Here is a 21,632-nt window from a genome sequence, read left to right on the forward strand (position 1 = left end):
GAAGCTTTTTGCGGGGGGGGGGGGTGGCAGTGGTAAGAGGTGGGAAGGGTTGGGTTAAGTTAGGGTGTGTGGTATGTATGTATGTATGTATGTATGTATGTAGTGGTGGTGGGTTGAGCCTAGCGAGACTAGAGATCGATCCAACGATCTAACAGCGGCACCGGGGAGGCTTCTGTCTGGATGTGATATAAAGATGGGTGGTTGTGAGGTGAGGAATATTATGTAGACTTACTTTTACACTCACTCAGGAAATCAACGAGCAGGAGCGCGGCAGTATGTAGGAAGATTGAAGCGAGGGGATGGTCGGACCAACAGGCAGAGGGAGACACCCGGGACGGCAGAAGAAGTAATTGACGGATTTGGGGTGGTAGTGTTCTTGATCTGGGCGAGTGTGGAGGGTGTGGAGAGAAAAGAGTAGATAGAGGGAAAGTGCGAGCGCAAGAAGTAGTAATGTATGTATGTGAGACTGGAAATGACCAGAAGGGAAAGTACGGTAGGTACGGTACGGTGAGTGAGTATTTGTGTGTGTGAGTGGAGTCGAGGGTGTGGGTGTTTGTGAGTGAGTGGGTGTGTCTGGTCTGGTCTGTCGTTCAGTCTTCTGTCCAGACGGTCTGTCTGTAGACTGTCTGTAGTGTATGTACGCACGAAATGTGTGTGTATGTACGAATATGTACGTATTGGTATGGAACGGGGGTGGGAGTGGAGTGTGGGATGTATGTATGAAGAAGCAGAAGCAGCAGAAGCAGCAGCGCAGAGAGACAGACAGAGAAGCTGTGAGTGAGGGAAGATGTGATGATGATGGCTGGTCAGAACAGAACAGCGAACAATGGGAGGACGCGGACGGGGCGGGCTGGGATTATTAGATCGAGATGATGACAGCGACTTTCTTTTCTTGGGGTCCAAGTTCTGCTTTAAGGTGGATGGGTGGATGGATATGGATGTGGATGGGTGGATAAGTAAAGTATTGAAATGATGGTCACTGGGCGTATGTAGATGTACGGTACACAGCTTCTTCTTTCTGTCTTTCCCTTCCCTTCTTTTCTTCAGATGAGGCCAAAGGAGGAAAAGAGAAGAAAAAGAAAGCACACACAAAAAAAAAAATGAGAGGAGGATCCCGCCTGGGAAACTACTACGAAACCAGGCAATAAATAGAAACCTCCCGGGAGCAGAGCTGCTTTCAAGAAAACCAAGCAACAAGCAGATCTGCGCAAAACGGGGAAGCAAGTGGAAGTGCTAGATGGAGATATAACTAACACTAGCTAATGCAGGGTGTTTCGCGAGGAACCGAGATATGAAGTGGAGGTGGAAATCGAGATTAATCTCAAAGGGTAATGTATATAGCTAGAGACAAAAATATGTTGCGCGCGCAGAGATGGAAAGAGGTGAAGAAGGAGTTGTAGTAGTAGCAGTAGTAGTAGGAGTAGTAATAGTAGGAGCAGAAAATCTCTCGCCCTCTTTGAATTCGTTCCCTCTCTCCAATTGCTACAACCACCTCACAAAAGACAAAAACCTCAAACTTGACTCAAAGATCCGTAGCCACACAGCCGCCACACGGTACAGACAGGGTCAAATGGGCAAGTCAGAATGACGAACAGATAGCAACCCAATAACCCAATTCCAGATACATATTAGCGGCTAGTAATGTAGCAGCAGAAGCAGCAGCATGAGCAGCTGGGTACATGTAGGTATGTGCTTCCTTTTTGACACCTGAGCAGAAACGGCCAAAGGTTTAAAACAGAACATGACATCCATCCAGCCAACACGATGGAGCTGACATGATGATGGATCCAGTTACAGTGTCAACCTTCCCCTCTGCTTCTCTTCCTTCCCTTCTACCTACATATCATAGGTACATACATCTACTGGTATGAACCTCCTCCGCCCTACATCACAATATCACAATATCTAACTAAATGTATGTACCTAGGCTACGGTACCTACCTCACGCCCCCCCCCCCCCCCCCAAACGTAGAGTAACCCAGGCGCCAAAACAAAAACGCAGCAGAAACCGTTCAAGGCAACAGGGTATACCAGGGCCGGGGATCAAACGGGCCTACATCGACGATTTGACTCTCCCCTCCCTACCCCCTTCCCACACCCCTACCAGCTACTTTAATTCCTGTTTAAACAGTTGCGCCGATCTCTCTCCCACGCGCAGGCAAAGAAAGAGAAAAAATTCCTGTAGTTTATGATAAACCCGCCGCCGGCGGAGATCATGAGGTAGGTTATGTAGTTAGTAGCTAAGCCGGTAAAGGGAGTGGGAGGGGGGGGGGGGATGTCTATTATTATTATCATTATTATTTGCGCAGCTGTTTTATATCTACGTCCACCGGCCTTCCTACCTACCCTTCCTCCTCCTCCTCCTCCTCCTCCTCCTCCTCAAGGCGGCTAGAATAGGAATATCAATTGGATTGCAATTGGTGGAACTGCTTCACACACAAAAAGGAAAGAAAAAGAAGAAGGAAAACACACCCCAGTACCACAAAAAAGAAAGGAAAGGCAAGAGAGCATGAAGACAGAGAGAAAAAAATAAAATAAAAATAAACCCACCATACATGTCCACTTCTTGAGCGCCGCAATGCACAATTCACACTTTCATATGACCCTTCCACCCCCCCTCCCCCCAAATCCCTCTCGTCTCCTTACCGGCTTTAGCGGCTCCCGTAAATATAGTCTACATCTCTAGTCCCTTCGGCGGCGGCCACAATAGTGCGGAGAGAAATAATCGTTGATTGAAGACCCTGGGGGTGAGGATAGCAGCAGATGGATGGATGGGTGGATGGATGGGGGTTAGCTGCCAGCCCAGCAGCAGCCCAGCAGCAGCCCAGCCCAGCCTAGCACTCCCACCTCGCAAAAAAAGGCGTTACATTACGCTAAACACGCTAGTGCCCCTACATGTAACCTCCACCATCCACTCCACGCGCAACCGTGATCGATTTCATCGACAAGCGGTTTCGACCCGCCGGGAATGGACCAAAAGCAGATGCGTTGACGCATCTGCAGCTCACCAACCCATCCACCCATCTATCTATTCACACCCAGGTCCTCCAGGTCCAGGTCCATCCATTCAGCTGGGTTCTACAAATATACCCTGTGGTGTGTGTGGATGTGTGTGATCATCTGTGACCCATAGCCCGTGAGGGAAATTGCTTTTTTTGTTCTTTCTTTCCTTTTTCTGGTCAAAAGGGAAAAAAACTGGTGATGGACCTTTCCCAAGATCTCGTGTCTCTTCGCTTGATCAAAAAAGCTCGCAAATCGCCCTTTCGGATTCACCCGGCGCCCCCCCCCCCTTCCGCTTGCTTGCTTGGCTTCTTGTTGGCCAATTGGAGATTGCGTTGCGAGCGAGGAGATTGATATCTCATAATGCTGCTCGAGTGGTGGGAGAAAAAAAGAAAAAAAGAATCAATTATGACCCGGTAAACCTATGTCTCCTACCTCATTCACTACAGCTTTTTCTCTCTACCGGGTGCTGCAACTAACTAAAAACTACTCTACATACGTATATGCTCTACATGAGTAAGAAGGGGAGTGAGTTGGTAGGTACAGTACAGTAATGTTAGAACGAAAAGGAAAACCGAAATGAAAGGGGCGTCCTCAAATACGAGAATTGGCAGTTCCTGCTGCTGCTGCTGCTGCTGCTGCTCCTGTACGTCTACTCTAGTCGACCCAGCTATCTGGCATCCTCCGCGCGAAACACAGACCAGCTGGGTCGTAAGGCATAAACTCACTTCCGATCAGCTAGCTCGGCGGAGGCGGCTGTGGGGGAAGGGACCGCGGGAGAGGGAAGAGAGGGAGCAAAGCAAAGCAAAGGAAAGCAAAGGAAAAAATAAAACGTTTTTTTCATTTATCCAAGGACTGCCTTGTCTGGCTGGCTATCTATCTCATCTGTCAAAATCCAGCTCAGATCATGATACAGAAGTACGGGGAGCGCCGTCCAGAGCACTGGCATGAGATCCTATCCGGCCCAACAAAAGCGCAAAAAAAAAAGAGAGAGGAAGGGCCACCCCCCCCCCCGAAAAAAAATAACCCAGATCTGAAGTTTCTCCCCCATCTAATCGAAGCTTCTATCACATCAGCCAGCCACGCGAAAACCCAGGAAATTGGTCAGTCAGGACTTAGACTTAAAATGCAAAAAAGCAAAAAAGCAAGAAGGTAAAAAAAAATGAGAGACCATGGTGAGAAACAGAAACTGCCACATCAATTTGCTTGAAAAGAAAAAACACCAGTAATTTCATCTGGGACTGACTGGCTGGCATGGATAGGCATGGCATGGATAGGCATGGCGTGTCCGTCAATCTCAATCTCAATCTCAATCTTCCTCACCTCACCTCACTCACCCACCCCCTTATGCGGGCGATTTTTGTGCACATATGTTTTCTTTTTTTGAAGAGTGGGAGAGAGAGAGAGTTACGTCTATTAGATAATGGACACCAGAAAAAGTGGTACCTACTGATGAGTCGTTGGGCTAGCTAGGTTCTCTGCTTCGGTACTTCTAGATCAGTAGAGATGAGAGACTCAATTCTCCCAGAGATCCTTCTCTTCTAGCGCGCTCGAGCGCTCCAACCTCCTTTCGACTATCGCAAAAAGAAAAGAAAGGAAATTCTCTTCATCTGTTTTTACACTTTCTTTTGCTTCTGTTGTTGGCGACGATCTCCCATCGTCGAACGCCATACGGCCCCCCTCCCCTCCTCCCCAATCCGAAGCCAATGATGGGGCGGCGCGTGCGTGCAGGGGAGGGAGGAGTTTTTTTCTTTCTTTTTCCTCTCGCTCTTGTCTTTTCGAGATCTCTTTTACCAGACGTTACACAGGTACCCAGCTAGTAGTTCGCGTAGGGCACTCTAGAGCGAAAGCTGGTAGGGAATATCGCTCAAAGAGCTTCTTCCGAACCCTTCCCAGATCTCCTTGTCACTAACACTAACTAAAACCAAAAAAGAAGTTTCATCATGACGGATTCCCGCCTGTCAACAGCTCATACTTGACAAAGGTGCGGTTGCGGTTATGGTTGCGGAACATCCCATCGTCGCGCGAGCGCCCCACACCCCGGGTCAAGTTGCCCACACACACACCACAACCCACACACCCAACTCGATCACCCTCCAGATCCGAGATTTCAGATAACCGGCAGACAAGGCTTCCGGGGTAGGATGTGCCGGGATAGACACTTAACCTAGGGCCATGTCTGTCTGTCTGTAGGGGAGGGAGATGATACACATGCTCGACAGTTCGACAGTTCGACTGAATGACTGAAGGTCTGAGATGACTGACAACTGTTGTTGTTGTTGGTGGTTCAGTCAGTAGATGGGTGTACTCTAGGTGGTGGTGATGGTTAGGGGGGGTTTAATTGTTTATATTTATATGGGCCTGAATGTGTAACTGTAGGCACTCGTAAGATACAAATCAATATCAGAGATTCTGATCACGCCCGTCATCATCTATCTACATGTAGTCAGTAAGTAATCAACGTCAATAGAGCAAGTAAGCATCTCTAAACCCCTCCTCTTCTACTTTCCTCTCTCTCTCTCCTCTCTCCTCTTCCATCATCGTCATGATGTCCTTGCCATGACTCTACATACATGGCCCTTTCCTTTACCTGGTAACTCCTCTCTCCACACCAGGTACATCCCCCTCCCCCCATCGCCTCCCCCAAGAGACAACTCCACGCCATGCCATGCCATGCCATGCCATGCCCGATCGTCCCCTCTCTTCCGCCACTCGCAACTACCCCAATCTCGGCAAAGCAGGTCACAGCAGCCACCCCTAGATCCCAAATCTCTCTTTTCTCCTCCGCTCCCTACCACCCCTAGCTAGCCATCCATGTCTTGATCGAATCGGAAAACCCGCAGTCTGTTCGCAAGCACGGAGGGGGGGAGGGAAGGTAAGAGGAGCCGGATCTCAGATCAGACCACAATTTTTTTTTTTTCTTTCCAAGGAGAGGGAGGCCTAAGCGACAAGACCACACACAAAGCAAGATAGCCCTCTCTTGCTCCTTCCTTCTCCCTGGGTGGGAACCGTGGGATACGAGACGAGAGGCGACGGAGGGGAGAGAGAAGGAGAGAGCGAAAGACCCGATACACCCGACACAGTGGAATCTGATGGGTGGGATTGGGGGGGGGGGGGGGCGCTAGGCTACTCTGGGCGTGGTGGTGGTCGCTGGTGGCTAACTGATGGGCGATGATGAAGGAATGCTTATCTCCGCGCGCGCGCGGGTGCGGTTGTGCGTTTGCTGACTGATGTAGGACATGTAGGGTGGAGGTATATTTAGTTGTACATACATAACGGAGAGTAGATAGGGTATGTGTGTGATATGTAATGTAGGCTCAGGGTTAAATTGTTTCGTTTTGTCTCCGCTTTTTTTTTTTTTTTTTTTTTTTTTTTTATTGCTCCTGATAGAGAGATAGATGGGACGGATCATGGATGGGATGGGATGGATGGCTGTTAGGGATGGGATGGAAGGGGGGGGGGGGGGGGTGTGATGGGAGGGGAGGGGAAATGAGTGGATGTGATGTGATGTGATTGACGTTTCCTCCAACGACAGCTTTTAATTGTTAATCACCATCATACAACAGCATATAGCATACCAGTCGATACAGCAGCAGCAGCACAACAGCATACAGAACAAGAAGCTCCAATTTCCAATTCGATTCCCCCCGCGGGAAAGGGGGGGAATTATGGAGTCAGATGTAAGATGAACATAGGCAAGGCAGGTAGGTAGCCTTCCAAATCAAATTAAACCCACTCTAGATCTGTCACCGTCTCCCCTTCCTGTCCTGTCACTCCCGTAAGCATAACCGGGGATCGATCGTCCACAGACAGCTATATTGCACATGGAGTATCACCAAGTACAGGACATATACCTACCAGATCAGTAGAGTAGATGGGACGAAAGGGGGGACCGGGAGGAGGAGGAGGGTCTGGTAATGATCAGATCTATCTCCCTCACCTCACCTCCACCCCCCCCCCCCCCCTTCCCCCAAAACCTCCCGTGGGGAGAAAAAAAAGACAAGACAAGACAGTTGAATATCTATGACGCACCGGCCGTTACTCTACTCTACATGACCTACACACCTACATACATAGATGTAACGGCCATCTGTATCTGTATCTGACCTGTACCTGTACCTAGCTATACTCTATCTAGCCCACTTTATTTGCTTGTCTGGACCCTTCCCTCCTCACCCCCGGACCCGATTACTATTCACCCCGTCCGATTCGAATCTGGGCCAGCGCCCTGGGATTTATATATATATATATATATATTTTTCTGGATGAACTGTTCTGCTCCCCTCCCACCCACCCACCCCCGCCCGGTAGATTCTGATTCTGTCTCTAGATATAGTGGTTCCCTATCGGTCGGCGCGCGCGAGCAAGCACGCACACAATCTCGATCCCATCGTTCCTTTCGTGCTTCTACACAGCCCTCTGTCTGTCTGTCTGTCTGTCGCAGATGGGTTGTTGTTGGGTTGGGTTGGGTTGGTAGTCGTGGTGGTATGTAGTGGTGGGTTATTAATTACTGTAGATACGATACAACCCACATGTAGCCCAGTTTCCTCTACTCTACAAACAAAACATGTCACAGCACAGCTCCCTACGCTACTGTAGGTACAAAGCTATGTAGATTGGCTAGCCCAGCTAGTTCAACGGGTGAACATGAAGCGTTGAGTTATATATCTCCCCCCCCCGCCTTCCCTCTACCCCCATCCCCCCATCCCTCCCATTTCACCCTCTTTCCCCCCCTCAATATCCCTCCTCCTCCTCCTCCTCCTCCTCTCTCCCTCTCCCCATCCACACACCCCATCCACAGCACATACACACCAACACCCCCACCCCCGCCTCGCGATGATCTGCCCCCGCAGCAGTGATTGGCCCCATTCTTCCGATGCGATGCGGAGTGCGATCGATTCCGATGTCGTCGCCCACGATGGGTGGGTATGTATGTACCTACTCTAGTGTTGGGCCCCCCCCCTTCCCTATTTTTGGGCCTGGGTCATATCTCACAATGGAGGGTTTGGAGGGAGAGCTTGAGATAGGCGGGGTTGCCGCCGGTGTGTGTGGTGGTGTGGTGTGGCTGTGGGTGTGAGTGTGTGGTGCGGTGGTAATGATAGGGTGGGTTGGAAAATGGACATGGTATGTATTGTATTGTATTGTAGAGAGAGGTTGTTAGCCCAATAGCACCTACTCTTGAAGAGCAAGACAACAGTAGGTAGGGGGTGTCCAGAGTGAAAAATAGGTACTTTGAAACACACGGTTTAGTAGCAGTAGTAGCGGTAGTAGTAGGAGTAATAGTAGTCATAGGTAAGTAAAAAAAAAGTAGAGGTAGAGGCAGAAGAAAATGAAACACCACGAAAAAAGAATGAAAAAACCCAAACGCCAACTAATACTGAGACCCGCGCGCCCTCCCTTTCCCTGACAGTTATTTTTGCTGCCACTACTAGTACTACAGTACAACAAACAACAAGCCACACAACTAACTCCTACTGTAAAAACCGCACCGCCCGATATTTTTCATAACCAAACAGAGGCCGCCAGCCAGCACATTAACGAAATGAAAGAGAGAAAGAAAAAAAGTGAAGTCTCTCAGTTCTGTACAACCCATCCGATTCTACCTGGACTTCCATGCTACTTTCAAAAAAAAAAAAAAAGAATAAAAACTTAAAACAAGAATAAAAGAAAAAAAACGAACGTTAAAAAGAAAAAAACCCATATATAAAAATGCTATGCAATCATCGTTCCAGTCTCGCCAGTGACCTCAGAACCTCCATCAGCGGCAGCTTCCCCGTGCCCGCCTCAACCCTAACCTTAGCCTCCCTCACCGCTAGCGCCGCCTCCGCATCCTCCAGGATGCGGCCCGCCAGCCTATCCGCCGCCTTGCCATAGTGGTCCAGTTTATGGATCCCATCGGCCAACTGGTCGACCTGGAACTCAATCTCGCCGCTGTGCTGCTTGACGAGGCTCCTTGCCTCCGCCAGCAGGTCCTGGGAGCGCGACGAGGACGCGAATGCCGACTCTGACGGCTGCAAGAGCTTATTCATATCGGGCCCGCCGGCAAGAGAGAGCGTTGCTTTGACATCGGTCTTGAGCAGCGACCTCCATGTTGCTTTTTCGGCTAAAAGTCTGGAGATGGTTAGCGGTTGTCAATGATCAATATGACAGGAAAATGTGGTGACCTACTTTTTTAGGCTGGCTTCGATGGCTTCAACCTTGGCAAGGTTGTCAATGTTGCGGGGATTCGGTTTTTTGATTACTGTAGAAGGTTGAGAATCTTCCTGCATGGGACTGTCAGCTCCAAACTTAACTACTTGCTGGATCTGTGGCTGCCTGAGTGCATAAGGCTGAAGCTGAAAATGTGGGGGTGGATGTACTTACCCTATTGAACCAGCTTGAGAGTCCGGGGTTTGATAGGACGTCTGATAATACTTCTTCTTCGATTATTCGTGCTATAAAGATAGACAGTAGTCAGCACTTGTATACAAAGCTAGTGTTTTTGACATTTCGAGGCCAATGATAATCAGAAGGCGCCCGGAATCTCGACTATGTTGCTAAATCTATAATACCGGGCCTTCTGATATTTCTCAGTAATCAAGCCGCTATTATAAATTCGCCATAATTCAAGTCCGGAAGCACCTTTCCGGTGTATTGGAGAGCTTTAGCTGTTCGGTCACGCGGCCAAAAGTTGGGAATTTGGACAACGAATCCAACAACTTTTGCGCTGCACGAATCTGCACATCAGATTCCGTGTCACGAATAACTGTCTAGCTTAGACAGCTAAAACCCTCCAATATCCCAAATGCGGGGCTATATTCCGGAGGAGGGGGGAATAATCAGAACAGAGTAAGAAGAGTTCCGGTGAAGCCGCCGAACCCTATCTCAAAGCCTAGCTTTCGTCTGATATCCCATCACTCCTCCTAATTACCCCCCGGCTCCTCCGGCCCGATCTAGTCGTCATCATCCCCACAAATTTCAAAAAAAAAAAAAAAATACCTACCAACAGCCGCCGCAGTAGCGTCCCCCACTTTCCCATCTTTCGGCGTGAGCGCTTTTCGTCCACACCACGCCAGTAGTTGCTTCATCCTCTGTGGTTCCAGAAGCTCGTCGTGAATGTGCTTATAGTATTCCTCGTGCGCAATTGACGGATGCGGTTCAGCTAGAATCACCCCGTAATCAGCCACTTCACCATGTCCCCACTAAGAGTCACCCAAAAACATACCGAGAACCCCCGTATCCATCAGCGAGCTTGCCCTCCGTCCTCTGAGTCCAACACTACTCCTGCGGTTCCCCCCACCCTGCCCACCCTTCCGCATCTGCTGATTTCGCCTGATAATCGGCGTATCCGATACTGGTAGCGCCATCTTTGTGCTACCGCCACCGGGCGGTATTCGCGGCGGCGGCGACATGGGTATGGGTGCGGGTGCTATGGCGACAGGAACCTTGGATTTCGCCGCTGCCTTGGTTTTGGCGGCCGCCTTCTTTGGCGCCTTCTTTTCCTTTACCTCCTCCTCTTCCGCATTGGCCAAGGAGATCTTCTTCCGAGTCTTTACCTCCGATTCCTCGATCGGCGGAGGTGAGTCGTGGGCGCGCTTCCGGGAAGTGGTGGTGGGTTTCTTCTTCTTGGGGGGTTCGACAGCGACAGGCGGCGGCGGAGCGGTGGGCAGGACGACCTCATTAGCTGCAAGACTGGCGCGGGTGCGTGGTCGGGGGCGGAAGATGAAGCCTTCGTCTTCGAGAATGTCGGGTTTGGTGCGCTTTTGCTTCTGTGTAGGTGGTTTGTTAGTATTTAAATCAACCTTGAATTAGGGCGCTGGTCTATCCTGTTGCGGTTCTGCGATCCTAGATATCTATTCCCAAGCCGGCGAAGGAAGAAAAAAAACAAAAAAACACCCCCGTATATCATAATACCCCCAAACAGAAGAAGAAGCAAACCGCCCACCAATCGCCCAGAGAACAAAGAAAAAACAAAACCAACCTTCTTCGGCGGCTTCTCCTTCACCTCCCCCTTATCCCCGCCATCCTCCTCCTTCTCCGCCGCCGCCTTCTTTCCCTTCTTAGTCTTTTTTTTCAGCGGCTCCACCGGCGTATTCTCCTTCTCCTTCCCATTCACCCCGCCATTGATCCCATTGCTGCTGTTGTTGTCATCGTCCAGTCCCGCGGCGGCGCTTTTCCGCTTCGGCCGTGTGCTGGTCGGCATTACTGTCAGTGTTTGTAGCGGCCGTGTCGCGGTCGCGTGTACGGGCATGAAAGTCAACGTCAAACTCAATTCCGGCGCAGATCCGTAGGGGTATAGTAGTGGCACCGTCGAATTGGTGCCCTTTGCTGGGTGGGACAGTAGGGAGGGAGGTTATCGACACCTGTTGTGTTTGGGGGGGGGGGGGGTGAGGGTGAGCGCGTGTAAGTGCTGTCGTTTGTTATGGAGCTAGCTGACTGGGCAATGATGATGATGGTGATACGATAGTGCACTCGTCCAACTAATTGCCCGTAGTAGTGGTGGTGGTGGTGGTGGTGGCAATGAATGTCTGTATTAGTGCTAGTGGTGACCTGATATCGTAAGGGGTGTTCGTGATATGCTGGCCGGCGGGCAGGCGGTGGCCCGGGGTGGGTGTGGGTGTGGGTGTGGGGAGAGTAGAGAGGGGAGTAGAGAGGGAGAGGGAGAGGGAGTGATGACGGGTGATGGAGGAAAAGACGGGTGGCTGGATGGATGGGGCGACAGATGTCGGTCCACAGACGATGGATGGTTGTTGTGTGGTTGTGGTTGGGCTGTCTGTCTGTCTGTCTGGCTGGCTCGGGGTGTCGCGTTGTTGCTGCCCTGCGCTTCTGCTTGTTTTGATCAAACTCAACAACGACGGTCCACATGCGTCTTGGCGTGTCAACCACAACGCAGGAAGGGAAGGAAGGGAAGGAAGGGAAGGAAGAAGGCTTGTTTACGCTGGTGTGCGTGGATCTCATCACGGCCCTTGCATTCCACAGCTCAACGTCAAGGTTCACCAATCACATCGATCGCTGACAGGAACAGAAAGCAGTTGTAGTCTTGCATGCAGAAACAATATTGTAGAGTGGTAATAATAGTGTGATAATAGCTACATAACTACACGGTGGCTGTTCGTAAACGAATACTCGTCGCCTTCGTCCCCCTTATTCGTCTCGTTACATGATGAAATACATATCTCTTACTACCTACCCATCCTTCCCCATCTCTTCCTCTTCCCCATCTCTTCCTCTTCCTATCCATTTCCCTCTTCCCCGGCTGTCTCTCGTCGTCTTGCCTTTCTTCGATATCTCAATGCCTGCCTGCTTGCTTGCTTGTTGAAAATGCCACCCTTCACAACCTCACACCCGCATACAAACAACAAAAAAAATACCAAACTGAACAAAAAAAACACACCGCTCCCGCTGCTGTAGACCTAGCTTCCATGTTGAATAAAAAAACCTTTGTCACCCATATGTATATGGGCCAACAGTTGTGCCGAACCCGAAACTGAAAGAGAAAAAAGTAAACTAAAAATAACAACAAGCTAAAATAAAGGATAGAGAAAGAGAAAGAAAAAAAAGAAGAGATTACAATTCTGTCCCAAACAGCTCCCCGCCAAACTTGTCACAACAGCGCAGAACGGCCTTTTTTTTAGATCTCTCCCCCCCAAAATGATGTCTTGTTTGACAAAAAGACGCCTTCTAAATCGTAAAAATCCATAAACCCACTTTTTGGTATTGATAGTCATGTAGATCTACTTGGTAGTCATGTCAATACATGAGGGACGTGTAGGCAGGATTTTACGATTGCGTACCTAAACAGCTTACGGGGCAAGGCTGCCTTCGATCCTCCTGCGAGCCTCCATCTTCTCTTCCTGGCTCACATTTTCTTTCCGCATGGTTACAGCACCTGTTTCTGGTGTGTGGCCAATACTCATTCCTACACGGATCAAAGTCTCCAGCGCGGTCCTCGAGTTATCAACAAGGTCCTCATCGAAAACCATCCTGCCAGGTTCAAATAGACAGACGATGGTACTGCCACCAAACTGGAAATAGCCCAGCTCGTCTGTACGCTTGACCTGTGATCCCGCCTTGGCTGTGATGACTGTGCTACCAACCATCATGGCTCCAACACAGATGACCATCACCCTGCCGTGTTCTGCAGAATCTATAGGGACACAGATACGGACGTTTTCACCATACACATCAAGTCTATCAAAATCAGCGCTGGCTTCACCCCCCACGTTGAATCAAAGAGAACTTACGCAGATCGAATAGCCATTGGGTTGACGGTATAATACTCTCCCTTTATCAACTTGGGCTCACCCATGAGCCCATCAACGGGAATGTGAAATCTATGATAATCTTGTGGCGCCAATCTAAAAATACCTAGTGCGCCCCCAGCGAACCGTTTGGCATCTTCCGGATAGGCATCACCGAGAAGCCTCTTGATTGTGAATTCTCGGCCCTTAATCCATATTGTTGCTGCTTCATCGATAGTGTTGAATACTACTGATCTGCAATCTGCCGGGGAGACAATAACCCTTTGATCCTCTGGTGAGGCGCAAGGGCGTGCATCAGGCTTAAGAGCACGGTAGAAAAATTCGTTGAATCTACGATTTCAATTAGCACAAATTCCTTGAAAGTTTTCTAAAACCGGGTATACTCACGTCTTGAACTGATCTATTGGTAGAAGAACCTCAGAAAGATCGAGCTGATGGAAAGCAATAAATCCCTTGATATCCCTGGCGGAAGCAGGGTTATCAAACTTCTTTCCTTGTTTGACACTAAGTGATTTTAACAGTTTTTTGACTGTAGATGTTAGCTTTCTGACCCGATGTAGCACTTAATCTTGGGGTGATATACTCTTCTTATTCTCCATGCTGCTGCTGCTGAGCCCTTTATAAAGCAATCGAATACCCAGACGAACGTAAACACTCATACGTTCTTCCTGGATCTGCCCTGTAATCCTGTCCTGGACCAAGATATTGGCCGAGTTCGCGCCCAACTTGTAGCCTCCGTAGGATATCTTTGAGATAACCTTGGAGTACCATTTGCGTTGAGCCTGACTAGATGTCACAAACCCCCCCATCACAAGCTTATCTACCTGTCTCCAATCTTGTGATGCACATGTCGCCAAGTGCGTCACGATATCCTGTTCCGACCTTTTATTGAGGCGGGGCTGATGGCACAGTGGGCACTCTTTGATCTGAATAACATGCTCCTCTGCCTTCTCATCCGCAAGATCATTTTCACCAAGCATCATACCCTCCTCTCCCGCAGCACCAAGGACATTGATATTCTGTGTTGGCGGCAAAGATACCATGCTTCTACTCCTCGGGTCGGCCGGAGTGTTTGAGCTGGTGCTGTCGTCCGACTTCTGAGACCTGTCATCCCTTCCCGAATCATCCCTTCCAGACGCGGAGGGGGTATGGCTCGGTGTCTTCGGTGTGGTTGACGAAAGCTGGTTCTCTAGACAGATAACTGCCTGATCAAGAGTCAATTCCACATCTTCCAAGTTCGTAACCCCGTTCTCCTCTCTAAATCTCTCGAAAAACCCATCAATGGTATGGGCCGACAGTGTGGACCCCAGAGTGTCAAGCATAGTGGTAAGTTCCACACGGCTGATTTCACCACTGTCATCTGCATCATACTGCCTGAGCATGACTCGCCAGAACTGCTGCCGGAGTGCAGGGTACGGAACATATTTAGCCTTAATCTTGATTTCAGGATTGTGTTTGTCTTCCCATCGATCTTTATTTTTAAGTGGAAGAGGCAATGTGTACGGCTGTAAATCATAATCCATAGAATCATTGTTTACTTGTATCATCCTATTCCCTGGTGGGGTAGGACCATTCTCATCACCAGGAGTTAAAGCCCCGTCAGATTGGAAAGCGCTTGCCACGCTTCTCAGTGAGTTTGCAGATGTTCTCCGCTCAAGGTCTGGTCGGCCCTTTTTTCCAGCAGAGAGATTCGTTCCGGAAGACGACCTAGGTAGTGGTATACGGAAACGAGATTTCCCAGTACCAGACGGAGTCATGGGAGAAGGTGGAACTTCATCTTTCAATGGCTCTCGAAGATTATATAGCCCAGTTACTGGGTCGGCGGTGGGCTGTGTGGAGATAATCTCCTGTAGCGCAAAGTTTGTCTGTGCTACAAAGTCATTTGATGAGAACTTATCGCGGTCTACGACTGCAATATTCAAAGAATATCTCTGCTCATGCCGTAGAACTTGAAACACCATTTTCTCGTCATATACGGGATTCAAACAGTGTCGAATATGCCTGGTACGGTATGTTTTCTTTCCCAGCGAGACAACAACAAAAGGGTCCATATCGAAACCGGTACGTGTCACTATTCCGCGTTAGCAAGCCATAATTTGTTAGCATGCACACCATGAAAGTCCAACTTACTGTTCTTTTCAGGTGGCAAGTCTGTGATAGAGTTGATCTCTAGAAAAACAACCCCAACAACATCTGACTCCCTGGATAACTCATAATGATGGCCCTTCTTGTCGCCACCTGTCTTGCCCTTCATCGTTGAAGGAGTGATCGAGGGAGCAATCGAGAGTGTCATTGAGACTGAAGTTCCTATCCTATCAAATTTAGGACGACCTAGGGCTCCATCTGGTTCCATCATATCTTCTTCGTCGTCAGAAAGACCAGTATCACCCAGATCCCGCGAAAGAGGGTCATCCTGTTCATAGATACTGGGAGAGGCGCTCGGACTCGGGGTTCCGTTGAAATTGCTGAGCCATGTCGTCCATTTCTGCATGATTTGCTCGGGGGTTGCAGCATCATCAGACGTGTCCAGAAGACAGAGTTGAAGTTGTATCTCCCCGGAAATTGTGGCCTTTTTGCGGCTAGACTTCAATGGGAACCATCGGGGCTGAAAGAAGAGTTGTTGGGTTAGCAGGGGCCCCAACATAAGGATAATTAAGGTGCTGACTGACCTCTTGGCTGGTTCGTCCATTTGAGAAAAACTCATCGAGATGAACTGTGAGCTCGCCCATGTAGTCCTATATTTCTCTCTTCACATGTCAGAAACTAGGAATTGCTCTACTGCATCATCGTTCGCCCCTTTCCCCGATCCGAAAACCATCCTCTAGGTACATGGGTAAATCCAAACCTTTCCAAACCGGTCCTTGTCCCAACAAACGCATTCCAACGTAGATGAGTTGGCTCCGCTGAGCGGTATTTCAAAGTTGTCGAACCATTCAGGGTCGAGGGTCTTGGGCATCGCTTCCGTCTGGAAGCGATACTCACCTAACGATACGACAAGATACTGATGGCGATTAAAAGAGTCAGCTTGCGGGTGGTGGTAAATGGTGGGGCGTAGCGAATGAAGATGACTTACGGGATCGCTGAAGCCATTCTTATCCTTCGGAGCTAGATCTCGACCCTGCACGATGTACTAAAGTCAGTAGTTGAACCCTTCAATTTTCTACCCGATCTGGTTTTGGATCCATACTCTGAGTACAGTGGCCTTAAGGACGAGGGAGCTTTCGTTCATGAGTTTCGGTGACCCTGATCGGCTCGGTACTGGAGATGTAGGTTTGGAGGTTGTCTTCTTTCGAGTTGGGAAGGGAAGATTAAGGAGCACCATCTTGCCAAAATCTGTGCCCGATTTTGTTTGAGGGGAAGGTACAAACAAAAAACGTAAAACCTGATTGTGCGCGAGCCGAGGAGCAGCTCAAGGCTGATTTGCTGGCCGGGTAGTGTACAGCAGTAGCAGTACCGGATGCACAACTCACAGAAGAATCCACTTAAAGTATTGAAGTTGGATTGAATGTGATCGAGACGTGCAGGCACACAATATCGTGTATTTCCTTTCTTACTTTTCTTTTTTTCTCTTTCTTTTCTTCTTCTACCACAGGTATTCGTCTGTTCAACAGGTGAATAAATGAATGATAGAAGGGCAACAAGAAGAGGATGGTGAAGCTGGAACTTCTTCACCTAGACTGAGTTATTGTAAGACTTGGGGGTGTGCGAGGGTGGTAACAGCAGAAAGAGCAAGCGTGTTTAGGTGCTTGTCCAACTTGCTGAGATCATAGCAAGAGAATATATTCCCAAAATATGCCGTTTTAACTTCGTCAGACTCGCAGACGGCCAAGCTTAAGCCGCTTCCCCTTTCCCATAGTCTGACCAGGGGTGGAGGGGTCTACATAAGTACAGAACCTAGCTACTGGGGGTGTGAGGAAGAGGGGCATCGGAGTTTGGTGGTAGCAATATTACAACGATCACCAGTCAGAATATTCATAGCATCATCTTCTAAAGTCCAGTTGATCCAAACATGGGCCATGCGCGTTGGGCCATTTCAATCCTGCATAAGGGCACATTCAGCCCCAATCTCTCTCCACCAACAACACGAGATGCCATCGCGTGGTGATTGTAAGGTACATGGGCAATACACTGTCAGTGTTCCACTCAGGAATATCAATTTTTATATTGACAATAAACGTTCCACAACAACTCCGGAGCATTCTATCACATACTACCTCTTACACCTAACGCCCCTGTAGGAGGATGCGAAGAGAGAGCAGGCTTTTGAGGTCTTTACAAATGGATAAAGACCCGTTGTCGCGTACTGCTTAGATACCACTACTACAGCACCACTACGTTCCGTCTTCTCCGGCCTTTCCCCAGTCCCGGAAAGCGGAAAGCACGTTGACCGAGACAGAGACTCACCACCCACTTGCTCACATAACCCCCAGGTTTTCGAAGGTCTGAGGCTTTCCCGAGCCAAGATCTCCCGACTTTCTTGAGACTGTAACAAAACGGAAGGAATCATCGCCACTAGTTACCAGGGAATCACAAGAAGTCGCATCATCTATCATCATAATAAACAGCATCCTCTTAGAGTACTTTGGCTAACCCAGCTTCCTGAGATGGATGCTGCAAGATCATGAAGGGTTTATCAATTTCCGGCACAACCACAACCGACGTCACAGCCTAAAGGTGTGTGTATGATGCTCATTCCGAATCCTTCAGATACTACATGTACTTCCGTCCAATCTTTGAATACTTCGAGCCTGGTCCTTAAGCTTTTGGCCCTACTCTGAAAAAAAAAGTCGTCTTCTTTGCCGCGCAAGGAACGGAAAATACGGCATCAAGAAAAATTCATAAAATTACCAAATGGGCTTTCGAGGGTAGAATTAGTTGGCAACATAAACTCCCAACAGTCAAAGTTCTAATATTCGTGATATCTAAAGGTCGCCAACCTCTTTGTGCAGGTGCGGCTGATCCTGCGGTAGGCAGCGGTTATTTCTGTTTCTGGAAGATAAATCGAAACCTGCACCCTGTGCCTTACCTGCAACTTGTGGGTAGCACAAAATCGGAGTGGTTATGAATATGCCCGCAGTCACATTAATATCAATGGAAGCCCTTTTTCCCCAGGAAACAATGAATTGATCTACGCCGTTTAAATAACATCTTGCAGACCCATCAGGAACATCAGGAATCAACGCGGCCCTTAATTGTCACTGACCGGTTTATTCTATTTTGTGCGTCGCTCGGGGCTTGATACACTGTACGATCCCTGTTTCCCTTGTGTGACGCCGCTGAAATGTTATAGCGGGGTAAACATGGAACACCCCTCACAGCGCTTGTGGCTAAGCTCTAAAATGACGGATCACAAAATGTCCATACTTCCTATTTTGGTCGCAGTGAGGCTTAATCGTGCAGTAAAAAAAGGACACCAGAGCATCTTCAACACCGGACCGGGCTGACCAGGGGCACGCAGCACTACAGTTTTTATTTTTTTTGTTGAATTTGGTTACGTGAATGAAAAATAGAGAAGTGTCTCTAAATTTGGGGCCCACCATGCATGTGACACTGAGTTGTGGATAATCAATCAACCCCCCAGAGCTGTCACGTGCAATATTATAACTCTAGATTTCATCTCTGCCAACTGCATAACGAATCCCTAGAACTTCCTGAGCTCCTTTGGTCACAAATTAAAGTCTAATTGGCGTCTACTGCAAAGATTATCAAGATCTCACGGAAATCCCTAGTGCCAGATCCTACCCCTGGACCCTGAGCTTGATAGCTTGGCATATTCTTATTCTTGGCGCTGAGTATAAAATCTGATACTGTACCAGTCTGAGCCTCCAAAACCGGTTCCCTAGTTAAGGTTCTAAATCGAAAAGGATTTCAGAGGTGAAACGGCCTTGCGGCAGGGTAAGAGGCACAGATTCCAGTTTGACAGCTGTCCCGATCGCGAAGGTCGTGAGCAAGGGCGTTTGGGCCGGGTAACAACAATTTCAGCCCTGACCCTGAGGACCCTGGGGGTTTGAACGGCAGTCAGTGCCTGTGGTGTTTATGAATTATGGGCATTTACATACATATGCAGCCTGAGAGGTCGAGCTGGGGTTTATTCTGTAACACTAGCCAGATTCTAGGGGACATAATTCCTAGAGCTCAGAATATATCGATATTGAAAGCTTTATTAGGGCACTTTAAATGCCCTTAATCGCGCGTAACGATCGGTTAATTGACTAATATATACCACATCAATCAATCATGATCGAGTCGGAACACTGGTATGTAATATAATTTGAACATGGTTTTTAATGGTCGATGCTGATTTCCTTCAAAGGCACATTTAGAAATACATGTGGTAGCCAACTTATACTAGTATAATCATAAAATATGATTTCAGCCTTAGGATTTGGGGAACGATTACATGTCGTGATACTGAGGAGAGCTGAAGAGGGCTAAAGAATTCATTTTATCATACCAGGTGGTGAAGGCCTCGTGTATGAAACAGGGGCACTCATGGGTAGCCCTTAACAGCCTGTAAGCCGCATACTGTATTATTCAACTCGAAGTAAGATATGTTAAATAACAAATAGATTACTTTGATCTAAACATAGTGGTGCTCAGTGTCCACTAGAGACCAAGCTTCCAACGAAAACTTAGTAGACCGAGTGATATTTCATGATCAGTGATACCACCAAGAAAACCCAAGCCTCTTGGCCTATGATTACTTATCGATAACGCGTATATCGCACAAGGATAACTTTATGTAGCTCGCCGTTAGATCCAGTCTTAGGGTGAAAAAAAAGTTGCTGCGCCCATTATCTTGTCCTATGCTATGTTCGGGTGCATCGCCTCCACCACTATGGTCAAATACACACGTATCAAGCCGTGTGTCCCGGTAAACTTCAAGCGACGTCACTCTTGGGGATAAAAGGCTGGGTACGGAGACATACATCACTGAGAATGCGAGAAGTGTGACTCCAAGGGTTATCGATCATATTGAGTCTGGTGCGTCGTATGACTTGACACCCAGGTGCGTAACAACGCAGTTACTTCTCTGGTGCATACAGGTACAGCTCAGTGTGCATTATGGGGCATTGGTATGGAGAGTTGTGTAGTTCTTAAGGCTGGGTCAGATGAAACTATGACTTGGGTCTATGGAACTAGACTTGCGTTGGATCGGTGAGCAACAAAACAAAATATTACGAAATCTTCGGGCGCAATTTCTTCACGACAGGCCTAAATAGCGCGCCAATATAAGGCCCTTCATTCCGGACTCTTCCCGCCCAATAATGGCGTTGATATAATCCACCATTTAACTTGCGGCGATTTGATGATTGACAAATGGTTGAGGCTTAGGGAAATTCCACGGATAGAGATTTTAGGTATATATCTATAGATACTACATGATTTAGTCCCGTTAGCAGCTTGAAATCGATGCTAGTAGCCTTGCTATTTAACACTATCAAATACCCCGCATGCGCACGCGCACTAGGACACCGATGTGTTCCCTCAACATCCCCGCCTACAAGGAACGCCTATATGCCCGGATGGATGGCAAACCGACCTTAATCTTATAGTCAACGCTATAGAGGTCTTATGCTTTATGTTATATCTGCTGTGTGTATGCTTAGATACCTCTGGTATTTGTTCCTACTGACTTACACAGTACTGCATTTGTAATCGAGTGAGATTTCGTGAAACAAAGCAAAATTCCCGGGTAATTTTGTTTCTGATTTAATCTATTACTAGAGTGAGCCCAGGAAGAGCCACTTGGCTAACATAAATTTCATAATACATAACCTTTTTGCTACCATGACCTCCATTGTAAAGGTGGCTGTAACTTGAGTAAAAAAAAAACCGGTGTTATCGAGAAGAATAGGACCAATTACATGTACAGCGCCATGCCATAAGTCATGGGAAGGCGCGAGGTCGCAACGCCTGAACACAAAATCTTTCACCACCACCGATGGCGCCCAGAGACCATGTACCCCGCCAGACAGCTAGGAGGGAATGACCAGCCTCCCGGCTGTGGCAAAAGACCGGAGTCTTACAACTCTGGTTGGAGGAGAATAGGGTAGATGTTCTGGAGGACTGGCTTGCCTATTCCATCCCATTGAACATGTTTGGGTACACCTCAAGAAGCTTTACCATCAACAGTACCCCCATTTGGCATATGGTACTAGATCACCTTAAGTATTAAAGCCCCTCGTGGAGGAAGGTCTAATTCATTGCTGGGAACTGTTACCTGATGATTTATTTGGTAGCTTGTTGAGAGCATGCCTAGGAGAATAGAGCTGTTATAAAGGCAAGGGGTTGGTACACAAGATATTAAATGTCAAATTATTTTTATTTAGCTACTATTTAACAACTATACAAAAAACCAGCTCTCCAAAGGATCAATTGTGGTTGCTG

At 48.3% G+C, this 21,632-nt stretch overlaps 2 protein-coding genes across 2 annotated transcripts; both read right to left on the reverse strand.

Moving 5' to 3' along the window:
• Positions 1-8,720: 8,720 nt before the first annotated feature.
• On the reverse strand, positions 8,721-11,182 carry LAJ45_08409 (uncharacterized protein; the record flags this gene model as incomplete). The annotated part of the gene is made up of 6 exons (XM_046117959.1): positions 8,721-9,111; positions 9,169-9,263; positions 9,364-9,434; positions 9,983-10,141; positions 10,205-10,748; positions 10,961-11,182. The coding sequence occupies 6 exons, from the start codon at positions 11,180-11,182 to the stop codon at positions 8,721-8,723; spliced, it is 1,482 nt and encodes a 493-aa protein (XP_045968885.1).
• A 1,521-nt stretch (positions 11,183-12,703) lies between these two features.
• On the reverse strand, positions 12,704-16,563 carry LAJ45_08410 (uncharacterized protein; the record flags this gene model as incomplete). Its single annotated transcript, XM_046117960.1, has 11 exons — positions 12,704-12,713; positions 12,774-12,781; positions 12,843-13,170; positions 13,224-13,571; positions 13,629-13,770; positions 13,825-15,312; positions 15,372-15,846; positions 15,911-15,976; positions 16,117-16,242; positions 16,315-16,359; positions 16,429-16,563. The coding sequence occupies 11 exons, from the start codon at positions 16,561-16,563 to the stop codon at positions 12,704-12,706; spliced, it is 3,171 nt and encodes a 1,056-aa protein (XP_045968886.1).
• Between the last annotated feature and the right edge of the window lie 5,069 nt (positions 16,564-21,632).

Source organism: Morchella importuna (genome assembly GCF_003444635.1).
Source record: "Morchella importuna strain M04M26 chromosome Unknown Morimp01GS029, whole genome shotgun sequence".
Taxonomy (NCBI): Eukaryota; Fungi; Ascomycota; class Pezizomycetes; order Pezizales; family Morchellaceae; genus Morchella; species Morchella importuna.